This window comes from Lithobates pipiens, unplaced genomic scaffold (genome assembly GCF_037356315.1).
Source record: "Lithobates pipiens isolate NorthernLeopardFrog02 unplaced genomic scaffold, aLitPip1_a1.2 Scaffold_8, whole genome shotgun sequence".
Taxonomy (NCBI): Eukaryota; Metazoa; Chordata; class Amphibia; order Anura; family Ranidae; genus Lithobates; species Lithobates pipiens.
Window position 1 is genome coordinate 514,675,250 of NW_027507903.1, and position 20,045 is coordinate 514,695,294.

At 45.9% G+C, this 20,045-nt stretch overlaps 1 protein-coding gene across 2 annotated transcripts in view; it reads left to right on the forward strand.

The window, feature by feature from the left end:
* Nucleotides 1-270: 270 nt before the first annotated feature.
* The window catches only part of TTLL1 (TTL family tubulin polyglutamylase complex subunit L1), a 93,857-nt gene continuing 74,082 nt past the window's right edge, over nucleotides 271-20,045 (forward strand). Inside the window, exons 1-3 of one of the 2 annotated variants that reach the window (XM_077469401.1) lie at nucleotides 271-395; nucleotides 1,031-1,147; nucleotides 6,301-6,509. In XM_077469401.1, coding sequence (XP_077325527.1) covers nucleotides 1,035-1,147; nucleotides 6,301-6,509 — 322 coding nt within the window. In that variant the 5' untranslated portion in view covers nucleotides 271-395; nucleotides 1,031-1,034. Of the gene's footprint in view, nucleotides 396-455; nucleotides 476-1,030; nucleotides 1,148-6,300; nucleotides 6,510-20,045 lie in introns of those variants that run through there. The other variant, XM_077469402.1, reaches the window with a different exon arrangement.

The following is a 20,045-nucleotide window of genomic DNA, read 5'->3' on the forward strand; positions in this document are numbered from 1 at the left end:
GTGACCGTATCCTTTAAGCTTTGAAAAAACAAAACAAAAAAAACTGGAAGCTGATTGGTTTCTATGCAGACCTGCACCATATTTTGCACTCTCCAGTTTTAGCAAATGCCCCCCAATATGTCAGAAATGTATGTTGTTTATCTCTGAATTGCTAGAGTTTTGTCTGTTTTTCTTCTGTAGTGACCTGATGCGAGACAAAAGAGCTCCTGAGATGAGTGAATCACTTAGCACTGCCAGCAGCAGTGACGTGTGAAGTGGTGACAGATCCCCTTCTTGTATCCAGCCCTTCCAGACTGGAGCACGTGGTTCTCAGCGTCCCCGGTCACCATGGAGACCACCCGGATGTAATGAGTGAGCTGTCCATGGCAGGGAGGTTACCCAGAGCTGACTGCAGGGTGAGTGTGTGATGAGATGGGGGAGGACAAGTCGGGTTTTGCTCTGTAAGGGGAAAGGATGTCTGGCAGCAATATATTAGGTTTTGCATCGTTCTACTGATATTCATTCTCTGGGCTGCGGGATGGCTGGGAGTCTTGCATCCCTGCACTGCAGATTGGTGACATGGAGGTGGACTGTAGATCGGGAGAACCTGCAGATGGGACAATAAGCTGTATATGCATATCTGCAGATGGGGCAATAAGCTGTATATGCATATCTGTAGATGGGGCAAAAGGCTGTACTTCCATATCTGCAGATGGGGTAATACGCTGTATATGCATATCTGTAGATGGGGCAAAAGGCTGTACATCCATATCTGCAGATGGGGCAATAAGCTGTATATGCATATCTGCAGATGGGCCAAAAGGCTGTATATGCAAATCTGCAGATGGATCTCATATATATATATATATATATATATATATATATATATATATATATATATACCTGGAGCTTTATAATGGGCAGATAAGCAGCTCCTCCTGCTGGCCACTAAGCTGCATTGCACTGATGTCAAATGCAGAACACCCAATCTATTGTCCCTGGTCTGTGTATCCTCGATGATCTGATCTCTGTTTTCCCTTTTCTCATTCAGGGCCATGTCTGGGAAAATGAAGTGGGTGACGGATATCGAGAAATCAGTTTTAATTAATAATTTTGAGAAGAGAGGATGGGTCCAGGTGTCGGAGAGTGAAGACTGGAATTTCTACTGGTGAGGGTTTAAATAAGGAAGAATTCCTGCCTGCTAAATTTTAGATTTATGGCCCTTTTACACTGATACTTTTTTTTTCTTTGCAAGAAAAACATTTCCTTTTAAATCCCTTTGGGACTTTTCACACCATTGCATGCGGTGCATTTTGACAAGTCCTGCATGCTGCATCTTTGGTGCAGTTTTGAAAACCATACCAAAAACGCAGCTTCTCATTGAAATTAATCGAAATCATGGCAAAAATCGTAAAAAAGCACAGATTTTGGTGCGTTTTAAGTCACATGTTCATTTTTCACAGGTGCAGCCAACCCAAAAATGCACCAGGAACACATAGCAAAGGCATCTGAAACACAGCTAAAATTGAAGTAAAAACTCATATGCATTTTTACTGCGATTTTGCCACAGAGCAGTGTAAAAGTAGCCTAGTGGACCCAGTAAAAGACTGGAGTAGAGCCAAACCCAAGTACCAAAATCTCACACCATTTTTAATATATTTATGCGTATTCATAAGTCATTTCCAAGTATTTAAATTTGCAACTTTTTTGAAAATAATCGCTGGAGATCCTGTAGATCCTTGCGTGGGCACTATGTGTTATAGGGTAACGGCTCCTTATCCCAGAAAGCATTATTTGTTTACATATCAGAAACCACAGTGCAGCACACATACAGCTCAGTACATCGTTCATACAGGTCAGTGCCTGAGAACTTGTGAATGTGTGAGGAGCAATACCTCATGGGACATGTAGTCCTGGGCAGGAGAAGGAAGTGAGTGATTTACCTTGCTAAAGGGTCACACTATACTATATGTTGCGGCTTGCTATAGGAGTACTCTATAGGCAGTAGGACAGAAGCACCAGTGGGGAACCCCAAAATAGGCCAATCTGGGCTGCTCTGTGCAAAACCATTACACAGAGCAGGTAAGTATGACAAGTTTGTTTGAAAAAAAAAAAATCCAACATTTACAATCACTTTAAAGAGGAACTGCAGTCTGTTCACATAATTTGTAATAAAAACTTTTAATAAAAACATCGTTGCCATTTTGAAGCTTCCCTCCAACCCATTTGCATATTATTTTATATATGCTGCAGAAATCTCTACTGAGTCTGGCTGCAACCATTTTAACTGTGGACAGTTGAAGCGGCTGCCTGTTCACTTCCTGTGGTCCACAGACACACAGAGGCACACCTACAGCTCTGCAGACCGGCAGCTCTCATTAGCCCTCTTATGGCTCACCCCCCCCCCCTCCCTTCCTAGCAAACTGTCACAAGAGTGAGAAAGAGAGCTGTGCATAATGTCATAAGCCTAGGCTTTTTACCAGACAAGAAACTGGAAGTGGGGTGTATAAGGTATTTACTGGCAGAAAAAAGTGTTTTAGGAGCTATGTGCAGGGAAGATCAGCATCTGAACCCAGAGAAGCTGGGGTGGATACAGGGGTGGATCCAGAGTCTAGTCTCGGGAGGGGGGGCTCTGCCAGAAAATTAGGTGTTGCTTACAGAACTGTATTTAATGTATCATACAGTCCTAACCTCGTTTAAAACAGTGACACTATTTTAAAGTGTTACAGGCATTGCATTTATTTCTACTGAGACACACAGCCGATATATCCCAATATGACATGCTGGTGCGGGCCCCTGAACGCACCCTGCATGCATTCTGGGACCCGCACGCATGACATATTGGGATATATCGGCTGTGTGTCTCAGTAGAAATAAATGCAATGCCTGTAACACTTTATGCATCCCCAAGCCAGTAGAAGACAGCCCTGCATGTTAGACGCATGTCTGCAGCACACACTGTTTGAAAAAGCCTAAAGATTAATTTTTCCGTCATTCTATATCATCATTATCATGATAATCACACAATACAGGTGCTGTGGCTCAACGCACCTGTACTGTGTAATTATCATGATGATAATGAGTGGTAATTGTAATGTGGCACATGGAGGGGGTTAATGTACTCACTGATGTATTACTGACCAGTGGCAATTAACCCCTTTTGTGCTGGATTAGTGGCAGTGTTTAAAAACCCCTTCATGCTGTAGCATAAAAGGGGTTAATTGACACTGATGGTTCCACTGTCATTAATGCAGCACAAAGGGGTTAATTGCCACTGATCACTGTGGCCGGGTTCACACTGGTGCAACAAACGCTCCGACATTGGGAGCTCGTGTCACATGACGTGTGAAAATCAATGTATCCCTATGGGAGCCATCTTAACTGGTCCGACACAAGTCGGTCCGACTTTGAAAATGCTCCCTGTACTACTTTGGTCCAACTTTGATCCTACTTCAGCCTATTGAATATCATTAAAGTTGGATCACCATCTTGCCTGATCCGACTTCGGCATGCGACTTGTGCTCTGATGATCTTGAGGGTGAACACCACGCCAAATTTTTAATAAAAACACGGCATGGGTTCCCCCTCCAAGAGCATACCAGGCCCTTCGGTCTGATATGGATTTGAAGGGGAACCCTCTATGGCAAAAAAATGGCATGGGGTCCCCCCAAAATCCATACCAGACCCTTATCCAAGCACGCAGGCCGGTCAGGAAAGGGGGTGGGGATGAGCGAGATCCCGGCCCCCGCGCTATGTAAATGAGTATGGGGTACCCCTACCCATTCACCTGGGAGAAAAAAGTGTAAAAAAAACAAAGAAAAAACTCTACACAGGGTTTTAAAGCCTCTTCTCCCGATGTCCAGTGTCTTTTGCCCGGCTCCTCCGTTATCTTCTGCTCTTTTGCTGCTCTTTTGCTGCTCTTTTGCTAGCTTTGGCTCAATCTTCTCGGTCGTCTTCTTCCCTCTTCTCTTCTTGCAATGTTGTCACAATGCTCTCTCCCACTGTAATGCCATGTGCGCGGTGTGCAACGACTTGTATAGGCATGGGGCGTGGTCACTGGGTGATGTCATCAGGTGACTCTGCCCCTTATGACGTCACGGCCCCATCATGCCCCGGGCGGTGACAATACAATAAAAGCCTACATTTTTTTTTTTTTTACCTGCTCATGACTGGTGATGAAAAAAATCATGCTGCTGCTACTAAATGCCTTATGCTGGCCATACACATATCAATTTTTGGATGAGAATATTAGTACAAATATCCATACAAAAATTCTTTTAGGTCTTTCTACATTTTTTTTTTTATTATTCTTTTTCTTTAAATAAAAAAAATGTGATCTCTGAGTCTGATGATATGTACCAGATTCAACCTCTAATAGTGTGTGTGTGTGTGTGTGTGTATATATGTATATATATATATATATATATATATATATATATAGTTATTTATATTTACCACTGCATATAGACATTCAAGAATTTTTATTTTTTTTTAACTTTACAACATAACTAAATTATTCACCATGCTTTGTATAGGTTTTTATACAATTTAATTGAAAAAATAATGGGCCAACGAATTGATTTATGAAAATATTTGTTAGTTGCAGCCCTAAATACAACAAATAGTATTACATGGGGTGGGACTTATTGACTTTTGTATACAGTATCTCACAAAATTGAGTACACCCCTCAAATTTTTTTTTATATTTTATTATATCTTTTCATGTGACAACACTGAAGAAATTACACTTTGCCACAATGTAAACAAGTACACCCCTAAGTAAAACTGTCCTACTTGGGCCCAGTTACCCATTTCCCCTCCCTGATGTCATGTAACTCGTTAGAGTTACAAGGTCTCATGTGTGAATAGAGAGCAGGTGTGTTAAATTTTGTGTTATCGCTCTCACCTTTTCATAACGGTCACTGGAAGTTCAGCATGGCACCTCATGGCAAAGAACTCTCTGAGGATCTGAAAAAAATAATTGTTGCTCTACTAGGCTATATGAAAATGGACAAGACCCTGAAACTGAGCTGCAGCATGGTGGCCAAGACCATACAGTGGTTTAACAGGACTGGTTCCACTCAGAACAGGCCTCACCATGGTCGACCAAAGAAGTTGAGTGCACATGCTCAGCGTCATATCCAGGGGTTGTCTTTGGGAATAGATTGTATGAGTGCTTCCAGCATTGCTGCAGAGTTTGAAGAGGTGGGGGGTCAGCCTGTCAGTGCTCAGACCATATGCCGCACGCTGCATCAAATTGGTCTGCATGGCTGTCATCCCAGAAGGAAACCTCTTCTAAAGATACTGCACAAGAAAGCCCACAAACAGTTTTCTGAAGAAAAGCAGACTAAGTATATGAATTGCTGGAACCATGTCCTGTGATCTGATGAGACCAAGATAATGTATTTGTACAGATGGTGTCAAACGTGTGTGGTGGCAACCAGGTGGGGAGTACAACAGTCAGGCATGGTGGTGGGAGTGTCATGGTCTTGAGCTGCATAAGTGCTGCTGGCACTGAGGAGCTACAGTTCATTGAGGGAACCATGAATGCGATTGCCAACATGTAGCAGAGCATGATCCCCCTCCCTTCGGAGACTGGGCTGCAGGGCAGTATTCCAACATGATAATGACCCCAAACACACCTCCAAGATAACCACTGCCTTGCTAAAGAAGCTGAGGGTAAAGGTTAAGGACTGACCAAGCATGTCTCCAGACCTACACCCTATTGAGCATCTGTGGGACATCCTCAAACGGAAGGTGGAGGAGCACAATGTCTCTAACATCCACCAGCTCCGTGATGTCATCATTGAGGAGTGAAAGAGGACTCCAGTGACAACCTGTGAAGCTCTGTGAACTCCATGCCCAAGAGGGTATAGGCAGTGCTGGAAAATAACAGTGGCTGCAAAATATTGACACTTTTGGGCCAATTTGGACATTTTCACTTAGGGGTGTACTCACTTTTGTTGCCAGCGGTTTAGACATTAATGGCTGTGTATTGAGTTATTTTGAGGGGACAGAAAATGTACACTGTTATACAAGCCGTACACTCACTACTTTACATTGTAGCAAAGTGTAATTTCTTCAATGTTGTCACATGAAAAGATGTAAAAATAACTATTTAAAAAAGTGTGAGGGATGTACTCACTTTTTTGAGATGCTGTACGTTTGAACTCCTTGGAGTACATGGATGTGGAGGTAACATAATGCGAAGGATCCCAGTACGGCAGGATCATAGAACTAACCATTGAGCCACTATAATATATAGTTGTAGGTTTAGTAAAATTAGTAGGAAACCTTCTTACTTTCTTACTCCTGTTTCAGGATGAGCGTTCAGACTATCAGAAACTGTTTCAGTGTGGAGACTGGGTTCAGACTGTCTGACGACCAAATTGTCAATCACTTCCCCAACCACTATGAGCTGACCAGGAAGGATTTAATGGTGAAAAACATTAAACGTTATAGGAAAGAAATGGAGAAAGAAGGAAGCCCACTGGCAGAGAAGGATGAAAATGGCAAATATCTGTACTTGGGTAAGTGATTATATAGCTGAACTACAGCTAAATACAGTTGAAGTACATATAGGTGAAGTGTATTAGGCCGCGTACACACGCGCGGACTGTTCGCCCAACTTTGTCCGCTGAACAGTGTTTGGGCGGACAGTCCGCTCGTGTGTGGGCTTTCAGCGGACAGTTTCAGCGGACAGTTTGACGGACAAGGTTTTTCGGAAATTCCGTAAAACTGTCCGCTGAAACCTTGTTTCAGCGAACAGTCCGCTCGTGTGTAGGCTTGTTCGTCAAACAAAGTTGCGCGCATGCTCAGAAAGGATTTTCACGCCGAAAGCTATAATGCAGTGTATAGGACGTCGTATTTTTCGTCCCGTCGTACGTGCCGTTCACGTCATCGCGCGCGGTTTCAGCAAACTGTTCGTCCGTCGTGTGTGGCCATGTCCGTCCATGCTAAGTTTGAGCGGACTGTTTGCCGAAACTGTTGGACGGACAAAGTTGGGCGAACAGTCCGCGCGTGTGTACGCGGCCTTACTGTTACAAAGTGTTGCTCGCCAAGGCACCATTTCCAGATTGCACAGCCAGACTGGTGAACTCAGTTTTTTCCCCATTTCATTTAAAGTAGAATTCCAGGCTATTGCTAACTATGCCTAAATCTGCTCCCACCCCCTTCTAAATCCTATATTAACTACCTGTAAAAGGAAAATGCTTATACGTACCTATTCTGAGGGCGCTCCGGGTCTGGTTATGTGATCTCTCCAGTGGCAGCTTCAGGGGAGAGGAAAGTTTGCCCACAGTATTGCCCCCTCCCCTAGTCTGGGCCCTGCTATGCATGTGAATACTGCATTTCAAAAATGTCATATGTTGCAGCTTACCAGTCATTTGATGTGGTGCCTGCATTGATTTCCATTTACAGGCTTTTTTTGTTTTTCACCTGCTGTTCCTGCTAGCAACACATTTCCTGTTCTAAAGTGTGATCAGATTAATTTACTGCACTGTATCTATGCTGGAGCATCATTATCAACCTAGGCTTCACTTCTGCTTTGGGCTACAAAAACCTCCCCTGCTCCTCATTCTGATCACATAGGGATTAGGTTTTTGAAGTATGTTGTACGATAGTTGGGAAAGCTGATTTCCGGTAGGATCAACGGATATTTATCAGTGCTTGAGGAAAATTTACTTGGCCTGGGAAAAGAAAACAAATTCAGCAACAGCATCAGTTTACCTGTCATAGTAGTTCAGATGGTTTGGTGGCTCTTGGTTATGGTAAAGGGTGTAGAGATTATGTACATTGTAACTTGGCCAATAAGGTACAGTCCAGACAGACTTCTACATATTTATAAAGATATGCCTCATTTCTATTATTCAGAGCAGTGCTTAGCAGACTGCAGCTTCTGTGGTCCAGCAGTAGCAGACAGACCTAACGGACTACCATGGCTTAGAGAGGTAAGCGGAGTCAGTTTTCAAGGAAGTAGATGAGGGGTAAATGGTCCAGTTTGTTGGCTAAGCTTAGGAATACCAGCCTAGATATTCATTTACTCTTTCTGGCGAATGTTCGGTTACATTGACCAGAAGAGATAAAATGGGTCTGATTTAACCTGAATGCTTTTTAGGAGATGTGGAACTGTTGTCTTTTTCTCCTGAGGGAAGCTTGGATGAAATAAACATTCTGAACTTGACTTTCCAACTTGATTGGATGCTACTTTTCCGAGTAGACTGTAATCACTAGTAGGGGAGAACTTGAGGAGGTGGTCTTTGTATTTTTACTAACAAAAGTTGCTGCACACCGTTTTGTGGCTGCCAGTCACTGTAGAATATCTAAACCCTTGTACACACGGTCGGAAATTCTGATGGAAAATGTCCGATCGAACTGTGTTGTCGAATAATCTGACCGTGTGTGGGCTCCATCTGACTTTTTCCGTCAGAATGTCTGACCAACAAAGTTTGAGAGCTGGATATAAAATTTTCCGACAACATGATCCGTTTGTAGAGAATTCTGAACGGACAAAGTGCCACACATGCTCAGATCAAATTACGAGACCAAAGCTATTGGCTACTTGCCTGAACGTAGTCCCGTCGTAACGAACGAACGCCATCACGTTCCGAACAATCGGATTTTCCGACAACTTTGTCTGACTGTGTGTATGCAACACCAGTTTCAGACAAAATCCGTCTGAACGGACTGACGGATTTTGTTTTCAGAATGTCCGACCGTGTGTACAAGGGCTAACAGTAAAATGCCAGCCACGTGAGTTTACAGTAGTGTTCATTATTGCTGTTCCCCCGAGTGCTAAGGCTAATGATGCACCAAAGGAACTTCATGATAACGTTGCTCATTTCAAAAAAGGCACCCAGAGGCTCTCTATATGATTGCTGTACTGCAATTTTAATCATGTCAACTTGACAGACTCTCTACCAAAGTTTAATTAGCATGTCACTATTGTCACCTGAGGAGTGATCACTCTTTATTCAGTATATACAAATAGACAGGGGGCATATAGAGCTATCCATTGTCCCTGTCTTATTTTTTCTGACCACATTGTCTTCATGTTGGTTCCTGCCTACCGCCTCTTCCTAAAAGTTAGTACACTGACAACTTACTTAGAATATTGTGGTGTGGCCCAGTGATGCTGCTGCAATGTTATAGGACTATTTTGAACATACTAATTGTCGCATCTTTAAAGAAGCAGCAAGGTGTGGACCTGGAGGAATATGCATAATCCGTAATGGGCTTATTAGCAAGTGTGTTAATGATGTTACTACAACTAGATCATTTGCTGTCTACACTAACTAGAAACCCTGGATGAATGCAGAGGACCTCTATCTGCTGAAAGCTTGTGATTCCACGTTCAGGTCTGGCAATGCATTTGAACTCAGAGCAGCAAGTTCACTTTTCCACCAATGTCCACTAAGCATGTGTAGGGACTAGGGATGAGCTTCGTGTTCGAGTCGAACGTACGTTCGACTCGAACATTGGCTGTTCGGCCGTTCGGCGAATTCCGAACGTTTGGGCCGTTCGCGTCAAAATTCGAGTGACGCGCGCGCGGACCACAATGCACTGCGGTGGCGCAGTGCATTGCTGCCCCATGATTGGCCAAGCATGCACTGTGACCCCGCATGCTTGGCCAATCGCAGCGCCGGAAGCGAGGAGAGCCATGATTGGCCACAGGCATCCTGCCTGTGGCCAATCATAGCTCAGGCTGTGTAGTGCACGCCCCACACTATATAAGGCCGCCTTTGAGGCGGCCTCGTGTAGTGTGTTACTTAGCATCTGAAGCAGTGGGTGTTCTGTGTACCTTCAACACAGTACACACCAATCGTTTTTGGCTGATTTCCTATCTTGCTGCTGTTTAGTGGTTGTTGTCTGTGCCCTGACTGCAGTATACACCACTATATTCACCTCACCTATATAGCTAGTGATCTAGCTTTAACCACTTAACAACTGCCCATTGCCGATTAACGGCTTCAGGGGGGTTGTTTAACTCTGAGAGGCCGTTAATTAACGGCCTCCCAGAATTCTGCTCTCGCGTGCCCCCGAGGTGTGCGCACTCGAGAGCATCCGTGACCGCCGGGTCGCATCACGGTAAACGGCCGCTCATAGCGGCCGTTTACCACGTGATTGCTCCGTCAAATGACGGAGTGATCACTTGGAAACAAACCGGCGTCATGTTATGACGCCTGTTCCTCCCTCCCCTCTCTGTACCGATCGGTACAGCGGAGGGGAAAGAGATCGGTGTCAGCAGCGATGTGGGCTGCATCTGCAGTGCCCACATCGCTGCTCACCGAATTTAACCCCTCAATTCCCTGCCAATACTCTGCAATACCAGTGCATACTCTGCAGTACCCTGCCATTACTCTGCAGTGCCCCGCCATTACTCTGCAGTACCCCGCCATTACTCTGCAGTGCAGTACCCCGCCATTACTCTGCAGTGCAGTACCCCGCCATTACTCTGCAGTGCAGTACCCCACCATTACTCTGCAGTGCAGTACCCCGCCATTACTCTGCAGTGCAGTACCCCGCCATTACTCTGCAGTGCAGTACCCCGCCATTACTCTGCAGTGCAGTACCCTGCCATTACTCTGCAGTGCAGTACCCTGCCATTACTCTGCAGTGCAGTACCCCGCCATTACTCTGCAGTGCAGTACCCCGCCATTACTCTGCAGTGCAGTACCCCGCCATTACTCTGCAGTGCAGTACCCTGCCATTACTCTGCAGTGCAGTACCCTGCCATTACTCTGCAGTGCAGTACCCTGCCATTACTCTGCAGTGCAGTACCCTGCCATTACTCTGCAGTGCAGTACCCTGCCATTACTCTGCAGTGCAGTACCCTGCCATTACTCTGCAGTGCAGTACCCTGCCATTACTCTGCAGTGCAGTACCCTGCCATTACTCTGCAGTGCAGTACCCGGCCATTACTCTGCAGTACCCGGCCATTACTCTGCAGTACCCGCCATTACTCTGCAGTACCCGCCATTACTCTGCAGTACCCGCCATTACTCTGCAGTACCCGCCATTACTCTGCAGTACCCCCAATACTCTGCAGTACCCTGCCATTACTCTGTAGTACCCCCCAATACTCTGCAGTACCCTGCTATTACTCTGTAGTACCCCGCCAATACCCCGCCAATACTCTGTAATACCCTGCCATAAATTGCCATACCCAGCCATACTCGGTGATACCCTGAAATACCCAGCCATAGACGCCCCCCACCCCTCACCGCCCTCCGGTGCTTCTACCAACTCGCCAGTACGATCAAAGCCAGAATCTTTTTTTTATTTTTTATTTCAGGCTTCCCAGCCTAGAGGTGAGATGTGGGGTCATATTGACCCCCCCAGATTTCACTGTAAAGAGGACCTGTCACCCCATATTCCTATTACAAGGGATGTTTACATTTCTTGTAATAGGAATAAAAGTGATCAAAAATATATTTTTGGGGAAAAAAATGTCAAACTAACATAAATAAAGTAAAATGAACAATAAAAAAATAAAATAAAAATTAAAGCGCCCATTTCCCCATGTGCTCGCATGTGCCACACATGTGAGGTATCGCCGAGAATGTTAGAGCGAGAGCAATAATTCTAGTCCTAGACCTCCTCTGCAACTCAAAACATGTAACCAGTAAAAAAAAAATTAAAGCGTAGCCTATGGGGATTTTTTAAGTAGCGACGTTTGGCGCCATTCCACGGGCATGTGCAATTTTGAAGAGTGACATGTTTGATATCTATTTACTCAGCATAACTTCATCTTTCACTTTATGCAAACATTGGGCTAACAAGTGGTTAATAATAGAGCTTGCAGTCAGTAGTGTTAGGAGTGCGTGCTGTCTGCGTGCTCTGTACCCAGTACATACCGCTATAATATAGGGCAGGCCCCTACTTTCAAACATCCAACTTACAAACATCTCCTACTTGCAAACGCAAGGAGACAGCAGCAAGTGAGATGAAAAAAGATGGACGACAAAACAAATTATACAGGGGTGATAACCCTTCCCTATGTTTTCCAAAAAGCTTAAAGATAGTTTTTTTGACTGGAGCTACACTTTAAAAATGTACCGGTTGAAAATGACAAACAGATTCAACTTAACACAACAAACCTACACAGTCCCTGTCTTGTTTGCACCGCCTGTATACTGCTGTTCTGAGTATATAGGGCCTGGGGGCCACACGCATTTCCTTTTTTTAATATGGGTACGGGGTTCCCCTTAATATGCGTACAAGACCCAAATAGGCTGTTAATGGGCAGGGAGGGCTACCCATGCCATGTTTCTCAATGATTTTCAACCATATTGCAGGAACCAGATATAACATTAAAACCGCAAGCAGTTTTAAATGGTGTTATTTCCGTTTAATGTCATTTTGTGCAGGGACTGTTCTAAACACGGGAAACACGTGGCACTTCACAGGCATACTACAGACACCCCCCAGGCACCATATTTAAAGGAATATTTCACTTTTTTTTTTTCACTTTAATCGTCATTAAAATCAGTTCTCCCGCCAAAACGGCAGTTTTTAAAACTTTTTTTTGCAGTGACCCATGATCCCTGAGGCAGGAGGCAGGTCCCCAAACCCTTTTTAGGACACTATCTTGCATATTAGCCGTTAAAATTAGCACTTTCCAATTCGAACGTTCGAGTCCCATAGACTTCAATGGGGTTCTAACGTTCGTACCGAACGCGGGGGTCGTTCGCAAGTTCTGGTGCGAACCGAACCGGGGGGTGTTCGGCTCATCCCTAGTAGGGACATTGGCAGTATCACAGATATGACTACCTCATCTAGAGCACCAATAAAGCCAACCACTTTACTTTTTAAAGAACTTTAAGTGTGCTGGCCTTGGTACTTTTAGCCCTTGTCTCATTTTATAGGTGTGTGGTGGAAAGCATTCGTACTTCTTACATTACAGTTTGGTATGGTAATTGCTTTGCTGTGGATAAACAGGCACTGCAGTGGGTGGTAAAGACTGTCCGGAGTATTATTGACAGCAGTATTAAAGAGGAAGTAAACTCTCCCACTCTGATGCTTTTTTTCATTTAGTCCATTATAATAAGTAATTATTAAACTATAGCCACTGCAATCCAGCCTAAATCGCAAATTACTTACTGTTTAAAGAAACTTTAAAAAACTTGTTTCCAGGGGTTAGGCAGCGCCATCTTAAAGAGGAAGTAAACCCTGATGAGTTTACTTCCTCTTTTTTTTCCCTGCAAAGGTAAAGCAGAATGGACTACTATGCATCGCATAGTAGCCCATTATGTGTCACTTACCTGACACAGGAGCCAGCGAAGTCGCCGCTGTCCCCTGTAGTCCGCCGCATCCATCTTGCTTGTGGCGTCTCGCAGCTCCGCCGAATGACAGCGGCGAAGCTGCGATGACGTCACTCCCGCGCATGCGCACGGGAGTGGCGTCTCGCAGCTCCGCCGCTGTCATTCGGCAAAGCCGCGATGACGTCACTCCCGCGCATGCGCACGGGAGTCGACAAATGCGGCAGCTCCATTCTTGGAACTGCCGCGTTTAGTGCGCCTGCGCGCCGCTGTCTACGGCGCATGCGCCGTAGACAGCGGTGCCCGTTTTCGGGCAAATATCTCCTAAACCATATAGGTTTAGGAGATATTTCTTGGACGTACAGGTAAGCCTTAATCTAGGCTTACCTGTAGGTCAAAGTGGTTTGTAAGGGTTTACTTCCTCTTTAAGTATTGTTTTCTGAGTCCACAGTAGAGTGTATTTCCGCCCTTACATTGAGCACTTCCTGTACTGTTAACCAAGCCTCCTTCTCAATCCAACGTTTCTATGGCAACCCTGCTTCCCTGTTCATAGCTGACTTGTTTATTTCATAGTATTTACTTGTGCTGATTACCTAATGTTTGCCTGTATGAGTCCTATCAGCTTCAGCTGATAAGACTGCAGTACTGCTGTCCCATTCCCTGCTTTACACTGTATGTCATGTCACATGGTCACATGGTGTGTAGCAGGAAGCTCTGAGTGATTAGCAGCCTGCTGGGAGTTCAGTGCTGTGCCGTACCATAAATCGGGGGAGATCTGGGCATGCTCAGTGACATCATTCTAAAGAACAAAAAGGATAACAACAATACTAAGCAAGTAAGGAGAGATCTACAAGCAGTGTTCATTAGGGTTTTTTATGCTGATTCACATGGGACAAAGTTGTAGGGGAGGGTTTACAACCACTTTAACAGCAGGTATAGGAAGATGGCCCCCAACATTATGAGAGACTCTTCCCATCCAGCTTATGGACTATTTTTCCCCTTCTTGTTAGGTCAGAAGTTACATAGCATTAGTACTAGAACCACCAGGCTGAGGAACATTGCTCTGATGCCTGAATTATTGCTGCTAATATTAATATTACTACTTTTGGGCATTGCTGCAAATTGAGAATGACCATGCAGTACTTTATGTTTAATATAGGAATATAATTGTGTATCCTGTTGATTTTTATGTTTAGTTGTTGCTCAGATATAACAAATGAGTATTTATTAATATTTATCTTCACATTTTATTCATACTTATGCTTGCATACTTATTTTTCTTTTTTTCTTGATTTTTATTATTGTTCACTGAGACCTGAGTACCTTATTTTGTTCCCTTCTTGTACAACGTATTTTTGGAATGATAATAAAATATCCATGTCCTCATCTAAGGACTGGTAAGCCGTTTTTTATTTTATTTTTTTAATTTTTTTATCTTAATGCATTCTAAAGCCTTTTGTGTGTAGCAGCCCCCCCCCCCCCTCGCCCCCCCTAATACTTACCAGAGCCCTATCTCCGTCCAGCAATGTCCACGAGTGTCGCCGCCAGGCCGAGACTTTCTCTCCTGATTGGCTGAGACACAGCAGCAGTGCCATTGGCTCCCGCTCAATCAAAGTCAGCTAGCCTATCAAGAGAGAGAGGGGGCCATGCCAACGGCTCCATGTCTGAATGGACACAGGGAGCTGTGACTCTGCTTGGATGCCCCCATAGCAAGCTGCTTACTGTGGGGGCACTAAACGGCAGGGAGGTGCCAGGAGCACAGAAGAGGGACCCAAGAAGAGGAGAATCCACACTGCTCTGTACAAATCCACTACAACAGAGCAGGTAAATAGAACATGTTTGTTATTTTTATAGAAAATAAAATGTTTAAAGTGTTACTAAACCCAGGACCCTGCATTCGGTGTATCTGGTCTCCCACAGTACACAGAACAGGGAAATGCAATTATTTTGGTAAGTATAAACTGCTTAATACCTTTTCACATCAGCTGTATATATCAGACTTGTGACTTCTATCAGTGTCTAGTTAAAGCTTGTAGGGAGAGTTTTCCTTCTACTCTGACTGTCCTATAAAGCTGCATGACTCCTGACCTTTTGTCCATACAGTGCTGTGTGCTGATCACATGCACCCTCCCAAGAAAAGAAAATAAGCGCTCTAGCAATACAAACCAAACTGAGCATGTGCAGAGTGACTCCAAAGGCTCTGTCTTATCAGGAGATGGATTGGGGACAGTAGAAGAAGAAGATCAGAGAACATAGAATCTAACAGCCTTTTCACACAATGCAGAGAATTAAGCCATTAGGTTCCATAGTGAGCATAACAAGCATGCTTTACTGAATATACAGACTGATTTTACTGTTGTGGGTTTTGTAACACTTTAAGGGGACATATCTTCTGCCCACTGCTCCAGTGTTGTATCTAGCTTTGCTGTAGCACACCATTCCATTGTAAAAGATGGCTTTATCCACTAGATCTCCCTTTATAAATAGCCCCCTATGTAATGTGGTACCGAATTTTCCCTAATCGTCTTTCAGGACAGCCACTATGAGAGATAGACTCCTCCTCTTCCTCTGGAAACACTGCGCCAGCCCATAAATTCTTACTTCCCCTGCCGGACCTCAGTTATTAGTGTTTCCTCCGGCGGGGAGACACTGTGCAAGGAACCAGGCCGATCAGCTGGGGAGGCTGTGGCCGTTTTGTCGTTAAAAGAACCCGGTTGAAAGAAGCAGGGGCTTCGTTTGGAGAAAGCTGGGTTCAAACCGTTCGAAACCAACGTCCGCGTGTCGGACGGGTCGAACGGTTTACTTACCTCACCAGGTACTGCCACCCCTTCCGAGTCGAGCGTGGCTTCAGATCGTGGGGGACTCCTATCGCGTCTACAGGGACGCAGCTGGCAAGCCGTTCGGAAGATTTCCCTGTACATGGGTACAGTCCGCCCCCTTTTTTTTTTCTTTCTTTGAACCGAGCGGGCCGAACGACGGGCGACGTCGTATCCGGCGGAAACGAAGGCTTGACCTCGAAATACAATCGACTTCCGGTTCCGGGTCGTGGAGCTGATAGGAGGGCCGGGCACAAGCTGGAGATGAGTTCAGAACGTGCACAGGCAACGTGGAACTCTGTAGTAAGCAGCCACCTGCAGTCATGTCGGAAGCTGAGGCTCAAACGACAGACTCTATCTCCAGCATTCCTAAGGTAAGAGCGCCCTGGGGAGGGGTACTCTCTATCTAGGATCCCCCCACCCCAATGTATGGTTCTATCATGGGTGGGGGGGCAGACCCCCTGGGTGGCCAGGGGGGAGGGGAGGCTCAGATCCCTTCGTTTAAAAAAAGGGTCTAGTGCACTCCCAGGGTTGTATCCCGAGCTTTTGATTGACTTTGTCTTTTCTGTTTTTTTCTTTTTTCCTTTTTTTTTTAGAAAGCTACGGAAAAAACTAGGTCTACGCATAGCTCTAAAAAGAAGTGTGCCTCCTGTAGGGACATTTTAGGGGAATCTTGGACCAAAGTGTTGTGCAAAGGCTGTATTGACTCCCTCGTTAGGGAAAGGGAATCTGAACAGGAGTCAGGACTAGCAGCTTCAGTCAAGGAGCTCTCGTCCACCTTCTCTTCTTTTAGGTCCCTTTTTGAAAAATTTCAGCTTCCCACGGGTCCATCTCCCCAGGATACAACCCCACCTCTAGCACAGAGTTCTGCTCCAGTCCAACCTGCTAGTACAGGGGGGACAGAGGTTGCAGGCCCTTCAGGGACAGGTAGGGAACTTCCAGACAGTTCCTCTTCCGATTCCCAGAAGGGTTCCGAGGGGGAGGACCAGGACGGGTCCAGGAAAGCCTCCAGATATAAGTTATCCCTTGATGAGGTAGAGGACCTCTTAAAGGCAATTTATGCAACCCTCGGTATCCAGACGGATAAAAAGCCCCTAACCCTGCATGACCAAATGTATTCAGGTTTAGGGGAGCCAAAAAGAAGGGTGTTTCCAGTACACGAAGTTTTAATGGAAACAGTTAGAAAAGAGTGGCAGGATCCGGAGAGAAAACCCTTTTTATCTAGATCCCTCAAAAGAAGGTTCCCATTTTCAGAGGACCCGGCATGCCTTTGGAATAAAAGTCCCAAATTGGATGCCGCGTTCTCCCAGGTCTCCAGACACACAGATTTGGCGTTTGAAGACATGGGGGCCTTGGCAGATGTCATGGACAAAAGGATTGACTCCCTGCTTAAAAAGACGTGGGACTCGGCTATCGACAATTTAAAGCCTGAAATGGCAGTTACAGTTGTGGCTCGCAATTTAGAGCACTGGCTCTCACAGATCCAACAACATATTGAGGCAGGCACAGATAAGGAAACCATTCTGTCATCCTTCCCTACTATGCTGCGAGGGATCACTTACATAGCTGATGCCTCTGCTGAGTCCGTCCGCATGTCGGGCAGAACGGCGGCTCTAGCCAATTCGGCCAGAAGGGCCCTCTGGTTAAAAACATGGCCAGGGGATAATGCCTCCAAGATAAAGCTATGTGGGATACCCCTGACGGGGGACCTCCTGTTTGGCCCAGGGCTAGAGACGGTTCTAGACCGGACAGCGGACAGGAAAAAGTCCTTTCCTCTCAAACGGAAAACCCCCGTACCAACAAAAAAGGGGTTTCGCCCGCAGGGGCGTAGGGAAACCTCTAAACCAGAGGGGAAAAAGAAAACCTGGCCCCAAAAAGGCAGGGGCAGAGGAGGGGCGATTTTTCGCCCTCCTATCCAGCCCCGTAAAACCCAGTGACTTTCCAGCTACAGTGGGAGGAAGACTGGGGGCCTTTCTTCCACAGTGGGAGACAATATCCCCCAATCAATTTATTTTAGGGGTAATAAGAAGGGGGTACCTCTTGGAATTCCTAAGACCACCCCCTCAAAGGCTCCTTGTCACGCATCTACCCAGGTGCATGGTAAAGGCTGAGGCCTTGCTAGAAGCTCTGAGGGAATTGGAGAATCAGGATGTTATTCTCAGGGTCCCAAAAGCAGAAGAGGGAAGGGGGTTTTATTCTCACATCTTCATAGTGAAAAAACCCTCAGGGAAGTTCAGGTTGATTCTGAACTTAAAGCCCCTGAACGCTTCTGTGACATACAAAAGATTCCGCATGGAATCGATCTTTTCAGTAAAAGCGCTTCTCCCCCACAACTGCTTCATGGTATCTCTGGACTTAAGGGACGCGTATTTACACATCCCTATAGCGGAGGCCTCGCAGAAGTTTCTACGCCTTGCCATAGATCTGGGCGGAGAAACAGTACACTTTCAGTTTCAGGCCCTGCCATTCGGGCTATCCTCTGCACCCCGCATTTTTACCAAAGTCCTGGCAGAAGCCATGGCCTTTCTTCGGCTCCAGGGGGTATGTATAATTGCCTACCTGGACGACCTGCTTCTGTTTGCAGCATCCCCAACACAGTTGGTCAAGGATCTGGATCTAACCAAAAGGGTCCTTACAGACCTGGGGTGGCTTCTGAACTTGGAAAAGTCCAGCCTGATCCCCTCACAACAGATCTCCTATCTAGGTTTCCTGTTGGACTCAACACTGTTGAGAGTTTTTCTGCCAAGAGAAAAGGTACGAAAACTGGACAGTGCGGTGGCCTCTCTTCAGAGCAACCAGCTGGTTTCCATAAGGGTTCTGATGTCAGTACTGGGTCTTCTTACATCCACCCTTCCAGCAGTGCAGTGGGCAGGGTTACACTTTCGTCCCCTACAGATCTTCATCCTAGGGGTGTGGGACCACAGTCAGGAGGCCCTAGACACCCTAGTACATATTCCCCACCAGGTAAAGAGATCCCTCTGGTGGTGGAGGAAAGTGACAAATCTGTCGCAAGGTCGTCTGTGGCTCATCCCGGTTTCTCGGGTAGTAACCACAGATGCAAGTGGAAAAGGTTGGGGGGCACATTTGGGTTCCCTTCTAGCCCAGGGCACTTGGGAGGACGGCGAGTTGACTCGATCGTCCAATTGGAAAGAACTAAGGGCAGTGGGCTAGCCCTCAGATTCTTCAAAGAAGAGCTCCGGGGTCACCACATTCAGGTGCGGTCGGACAACTCTTCCGTAGTGGCCTATGTGAACAAACAGGGTGGCACCAGAAGCGGAGCCCTGTTGTCTTTAGCGACAGAGATTCTGTCCTGGGCCGAAACCTACACCCTTTCGCTCTCAGCCGTTTTCCTGAGGGGAGAGGAAAACGTAGTAGCAGATTTTCTCAGCCGAAAGAGGCTGAGGGAGGGCGATTGGGTTCTCAACCAGGAGGTCTTCAATCTCATAGTAAAGAGATGGGGGTCTCCAGAGGTGGACCTGTTCGCGTCCAAAAACAATGCAAAAACCCACTGTTTTTTCTCCCTAAAAAAGGGAGAGGGAGCTCTAGGGGTGGACGCTTTGAGCCAGAATTGCCATTTCAGAACTTGCTATGCCTTCCCACCTTACAGTGTTGTTGCCAGCAGTTCTGAGAAAGTTTCAGATGGAAAGCACATCTCTGATTCTGGTGGCTCCACATTGGCCAAAGAGAGCATGGTTCTCAGTGCTAAAGCAGTTGGCGGTAGAACCTCCCCTGCTCTTGCCCCCTCGGGAGGATCTCCTCTCTCAGGGGCCAGTCCTATGCCCACAGGTACGCCAGTGGAAGTTAGCGGCCTGGCTACTGAGGAGGGTTTATTAAAATCTAAAGGATTCTCAGAGAGACTAGTTTCTACCCTCCTGGACAGTAGGAAGAAGGAAACTCGCCAGATCTATGAAAGGGTCTGGTTACGTTTCAACAAGTGGTGCGCAGAGAGCTTTTTCCCAGTACGAACCTCCTCCGCAGTGTTGGAATTTTT